This window comes from Pristiophorus japonicus, chromosome 15 (genome assembly GCF_044704955.1).
Source record: "Pristiophorus japonicus isolate sPriJap1 chromosome 15, sPriJap1.hap1, whole genome shotgun sequence".
Taxonomy (NCBI): Eukaryota; Metazoa; Chordata; class Chondrichthyes; family Pristiophoridae; genus Pristiophorus; species Pristiophorus japonicus.
The window spans coordinates 152348838-152354837 of NC_091991.1; the positions used below are offsets into that span (position 1 = coordinate 152348838).

Below are 6000 nucleotides of genomic sequence, written 5' to 3' on the forward strand. Positions count from 1 at the left end.
ATGCTTTGCTCCGCTGCCCCCTCAGTGGTGGCCAGTGGAAGCCTGCTGAGCGCGTCAGCACAATTTTCAGTGCCGGGCCGGTGCCAGATGGAGTAGTTATAAGCAGCCAGCGTGAGAGCCCATCGCTGTATGCGAGCTGATACATTGGCATTGATAGCCTTGCTGTCAGATAACAGGGATGTGAGTGGCTTGTGGTCCGTCTCTAACTCAAACTTCCTACCAAAAAGGTACTGATGCATTTTTTTTTATGCCATAGACCCATGCAAGCACTTCCTTCTCGACCATGCTATATCCCCGTTCTGCTTGAGAGAGCGACCTGGAGGCATAAGCCACAGGTTGTAGTTGACCCTCAGCATTGCCCTGCTGCAACATGCACCCAACCCCATAGGACGATGCATCACATGTCAGAACCAATTTTTTACAGGGGTCGTACAGGGTCAACAACTTCTTTGAACAAAGTAGGTTTCGCACCCGATCAAAAGCCCGTTCTTGACAGTCCCCGCAAAAACAATCGCAACCCTTATGCAGGAGTATGTGTAGCGGCTCCAACAACGTGCTCACGTTTGGCAGAAAGTTCCCGAAATAGTTCAGCAGTCCCAGGAATGAACGCAACTCCAATGTGTTGCAGGACCTGGGTGCCCGTCGAGTCGCCTCTGTTTTGGATTCGGTGGACCGAATCACATCTGCAGCAACCCTCCTGCCCAGAAACTCAACCTCAGGGGCTAAAAACACACATTTAGACTTCTTGAGTCGCAGGCCTACCCGGTCCAGTCGACGTAGCACCTCCTCCAGGTTGTGGAGATGTTCCTCGGTGTCTCGACCTATGATGAGGATGTCGTCCTGGAATACGATCGTTCCAGGAATGGATTTAAGCAGGCTTTCCATGTTTCATTGAAAAATCGCGGCCGCTGATCGAATGCCAAATGGGCACGTGTTATAAACGAACAGTCCCTTGTGCGTGGTGATGGTGGTCAGTAGTTTAGATTCGTCGGCCAGTTCCTGGGTCATATAGACTGAAGTGAGGTCCAACTTGGTGAACAGCTTGCCGCCTGCCAGCATGGCGAAAAGGTCCTCCACTCTCAGAAGCGGGTATTGGTCTTGTAGGGACACCCGATTGATGGTGGCCTTGTAGTCGCCACAGAATCCTGACCAAGCCATTCGCTTTTAGGACGGGAACGATGGGGCTCGCCCAGTCGCTGAATTCAACAGGCGAGATGATGCCCTCTCTCAACAGCCGGTCCAATTCGTTCTTGATCTTTTCCCGCATTACATACGGCGCCGCTCTAGCTTTGTGGTGCACTGGCCTGGCGGCCGGGGTGATGTTTATCACTACTTTAGTGCCTTTGAAAGTCCCGACGCCAGGTTGGAATAGTGAGTCGAATTGATGCGGAACTTGTGAGCACAAACTTCGCTCCACAGATGATATTGCGTGAACATCCCCCCATTTCCAGTTCATCTCGGCTAACCAGCTCCTCCCCAAAAGTGCGAGACCATTGCCCGGGACAATCCAGAGCGCCAGCCGATTCACTAACCCATTGTGTGTGACAGCCAACATTGCACTGCCTAGCACCGGAATGATTTCTTTAGTGTAAGTCCGTAATAAAGTCTCAACACGTGCTAATTTTGGTCTACTGGCTTTAAATGGCCATAGCTTCTCAAATTGCTGAATGCCCATGAGTGACTGGCTGACCCTGGTGTCCAGCTCCATGCGTTAACGGATACCATTTAACAAAACCTTCTTTATCATGGGTGGCGTTTTGGTGTATGAACTGTGAATATTCACCACATGGACCTCAGCATCCATCAATTCGCCCCAAAAGTCATCCTGCCTCAGAGGACCCTCTTCTGGTCCATCCGCCTCATATATTAGTCTGGTTGCAGGCTTCCTGCACATTCGAGCTAAATGGCCACTGAGATTGCAGTTCCTGCAGACAAACTGTTGAAATCTGCAAGATCTGACTGGGTGTTTTCCCCACACCTCCAGCATGAGTTAAAGTTTCCATTGTTGGGAACAAAGGGACTATGGCCAGGCATTCCACGCTGACTGTCCCTTGGACTGCTCTTAAGTACCCTATTAGTGGGTGTCAATGGCCCCATCCGGGCCGCATTGTCCGCTGTGATGGCGTGAATGTCCGTTCAGCCTGCAATTGTCTCTGTTGAAGTCTTACTCTGGGGTCTGTTGCTGCCTGGGGGGTGTCGAACTGCCCCTGCCTGCCTGCGGGGCTCTGAGCCGCATTGATGATGACTCCCTGATCCCTCGCCATGTTAGGGGCAGAATTGCGCGTGTGTATTATTTTCGTCTCTTCCTCCCTCGCCATGAAAGTTTGAGCTAGCAACATCGCCGCTTCCAAAGTCAAATCCTTGGTCTCAATTAACTTATGGAAAATCCCCACATGACCGATGCCCTCGATAAAGAAGTCCCTTAGCAACTCCCCCCTGCAAGCGTCTGTGAACTTACAGAGACTGGCCAAACACCGGAGGTCCGCTACGAAGTATGCTCTGTCCTTCCTGACGTCGGTGGGTGTAGAATCTGTGTCGGGCCATATGTATGCTACTCACCAGTTTGAGGTGCTCCCCGATCAATTTGCTAAGTTCTTCAAAGGTTTTGTCCGGCGGCTTTTCGGGTGCTAGTAAGTTCTTCATGAGCGCGTAAGTCTTTGGTCCACAGCTGGTCAAAAGGTGAGCCCTTCGCTTGTCGGCCGCTGCATCCCCCAGTCATTCTTTCGTAACGAAGCTTTGCTGAAGCCTCTCGACAAAATCATCCCAATCTTCCCCAACACAGTCCCGTTCCTCTGTGCTACCGGTGGTCATTCTCATGGGTCGTGAATTGCCATTTATCGTCGCCAATGTAAAGTCCTTACTCTACAGCATGAAACCACACGCGACACCTTCTGGGGACAAGGTCACTCTCTGACCTTAACACTTTATTCACAGGACTCCAAGTGATGACCCTGCATGGAACCTCCCTTTTTATACCCATGTGATCAGGTAAGGAGTGTCTCCCACAAGTTTACCCCTTGTGGTCAAGATGTGCATCTAGGTTGAGTGTATACAGTAATACAGTGGTGTTACATTGAGGTTACATACATGACACTTTGCACTTTTTAAATTTGCACTATGGGTAGGTAGAGGTTATTAATCACCACTGTCACTGATGATATGTTTCCAAAGTTCCCAAAGAGAATATTAAAAAGGAAGGGTGGGGAAAATGAGTTACCTCACCATCCTCACCGCCCTATCAGTACTGTTGGATTTTTAGTGGTACCCAAAGGGAAAACAATTCTATTAATAATGAAATGGAAACCAATATTAAATTATAAAAAATACAAGCACAACGCAGAAGGAGGCCATTTGGCCCATCAAGTGTCTACCGGCTCTCTTCCTCACAAAATGTCTCTGCTTTTACACAATGTGTATATTTATTGGCAGTATTGAAGTAGACGGAAGGAACAACTGCAATACAAAAACTAGTTCATTTGGAGAGATGTTGTTTTTGTATCTGCAAGAACTGAGGGCAGATCTCCCTCAGATAGACTGCTGGAAAACTGGCGGAGCGAGATACAAGGAAAATGGGAGGCGGGGGGTGGCATTATTCCACCAAATCCTTGCCCCAGATAACTGATTCAACAATTTTTCTACACCCCGAATGGGGACCCACTGTAAATATACAGTGAAGGTGCACTAGGAAAATTGGACTGGTTCTCGATAGTACAGCATCAGCAGCTGGAAGAGAAGTTCTGGAGCTTCCGATGGAAAATCTAGCCCGGAGTGGTTTAGGACTATGTGTAGGGATCAGACTAACACTGGCTAGGCTCTAGTACAACAACAACTTGCATTCGTATAGCACCTTCAATGTAATGAAACGTTTCATGATGCTACATGGGAGCATTATAAAACAAAATTTGACACCAAGCCTCATAAGGAAATATGAAGACAGGGAACCAAAAGCTTGGTCAAAGAGGTAAGTTTTAAGTTGTGTCTTAAAGGAGGCAGAGAGGGAATTCCAGAGCTTAGGGCATGGCCGCCAATGGTGGGGCAATGAAAATTGAGGATACACAAAAAGTCAGAATTCGATTGCAATAGAGGGAGATTTGTGGTTCAACAAGCTATCTAATGGACAGCAAAGTAACATAGACCAGTAATGGCTCAGGTTCGATGCCCAGTTCTTTATTGAGTTAGCTGATCTTAGCTATGGTGGTGGTATGGCCTCTATAATTGGCCTCAGCACTAATGGGTTGGGCAGCGGGTGTAATCAGAGTTCACACTCCCATCCAGTGATGTGTTTGGATGTCGGGTCAAGGACTGGAATGACCTCAGCTGTAGTGGCCCCCACAGTTGAATAGCATGGTGTCAAGGCTTAGACATGAATGAGCAAGCTTTTGGACGGCAGTCAGTGCCGTGGAGCTATGCTCCACCATCATCATCATCATAGGCAGTCACTCGAAGCAAGAATGACTTGCTTCCACGCCAAAAAGGAATGAGTTCACAGGTGTTTCAATGAAAGACCTAATATTCCAGATCCCGAACTACATCTTGGAGGGTGGAAGATGCCTGTGCGTGGATTTTTTTAACGTGTGGTGGCCGTTGCACACCAGCCACCACACGGGCTTGACAGAGCTAGGTCTTGGTCCAGTGGCAAGGATTTCCCAAGACGACTGGAGACCAGCTCTGCTGCACGGACAGAGCGCGTACACATATAGCAGTGTGGGCTGGCCCGTGCTGCCCCTGAGCCCTCACCTCTCCTGGGCCCTGGTCACTTTCTTCTACAAACTCTTGCTCCTTCGCCCCTCCTGCTGTGCCTTCCTGCACTGCAATCAGCGACCGGACTTCGCAGCCGTCGCCCTCCTGCAGTGGTATGTCGCCGCACGCTGCTCCCTCTGATGGCCCCGGCCTGCAGATGGTCCTGCAGGCCGGGACCATGCCGATTTCCGGGCCAGGCCACCGCACGCTGCTCCCTCTAATTCGACCTTTCAATCACATGCTCCACCACGGAATTAGGAGATGGGGGCGATTGAGGAAAGAAAAGCCTACTCCTAAAATTGATGATGAAAGTATTTTTTTTAAAAGAGTAAGGTTTACAGCATTATGTCTCAATGGTCGACTACGACAGAAATAGGCCCGAGTAAAGCTTGTTGGCTTTTCGAAAGACTTTAAAGATTTAAGTGGAGTAAATTTATAAATATTGAATACATAAGTGCAGCAGAGCATATCTCCAGGATTCTGCTGTCTAGATAAATAGGCTTTCCATTTTTCAATTACTCACACAATTGAAATGTAATACCTTTCTTTTCACAGGGCTGCTTCTGAAGTGAAGAGCACCGGCAGCATTCTGGACGACATTGGCAGTATGTTTGACGACTTGGCTGATCAGCTGGATGCCATGTTGGAATGAAGGAGAGGGAGTAAACGGCAAGAAAACCTCAGGACTCAATGTGGGCACAATGATCTTTAAAATCCTATCCAGACCAGTCTCGGACACAACTTCCCTCCATCATCTCATCTGTTTTTTTGGTTTGCACAATTCACGGAAAAACAAAAATAAAACCCCAATTCGATTACCTCAGAATCTTGTTGCGCGAAGATCTGCCGGATTGAATTTACCGGCGTCATATTTCAACGAAAACAAAAAAAACAGTCTAAAGATTTGGATTTGAAGCAGATGGAGATGCGAAATTGAATTGTTTTAATATAGATCCGAGATCTTGCAAACGTGAGGATGTTTAAACTCTTAGAATTTTTTTAAAAAGGTGTTAATGTGAGATGTAGTATATGTACACTGTAAGCATGAGAAGTAAGATAGGTTTGTAAACATTCATCACAGATGATGGAGATTGTACACAAGTGCACAAGGACATGGTTGAATTGTGACACTAAATTTCAAGTTGTTTTTTTCCCCTCAGTTGCAATGTCAGTGACAGAGGCAAATGGGATTTAGGCTAGGCTGCTTTTATTACTTTCTATTTAATAGTATTGGTAGTTTTGTCAGTCAGCTGATACAGA

General features: G+C 47.6%; 1 protein-coding gene across 1 annotated transcript in view; it reads left to right on the plus strand.

Moving 5' to 3' along the window:
- Positions 1 to 5535, plus strand: part of caskin1 (CASK interacting protein 1) — a 711174-nt gene extending 705639 nt beyond the window's left edge. The window contains exon 21 of the mRNA XM_070856774.1: positions 5296 to 5535. Within this exon, the coding sequence (XP_070712875.1) occupies positions 5296 to 5392 (97 nt within the window). The 3' untranslated portion in view covers positions 5393 to 5535. The remainder of the gene's footprint in view (positions 1 to 5295) is intronic.
- The last annotated feature ends 465 nt before the right edge of the window (positions 5536 to 6000 follow it).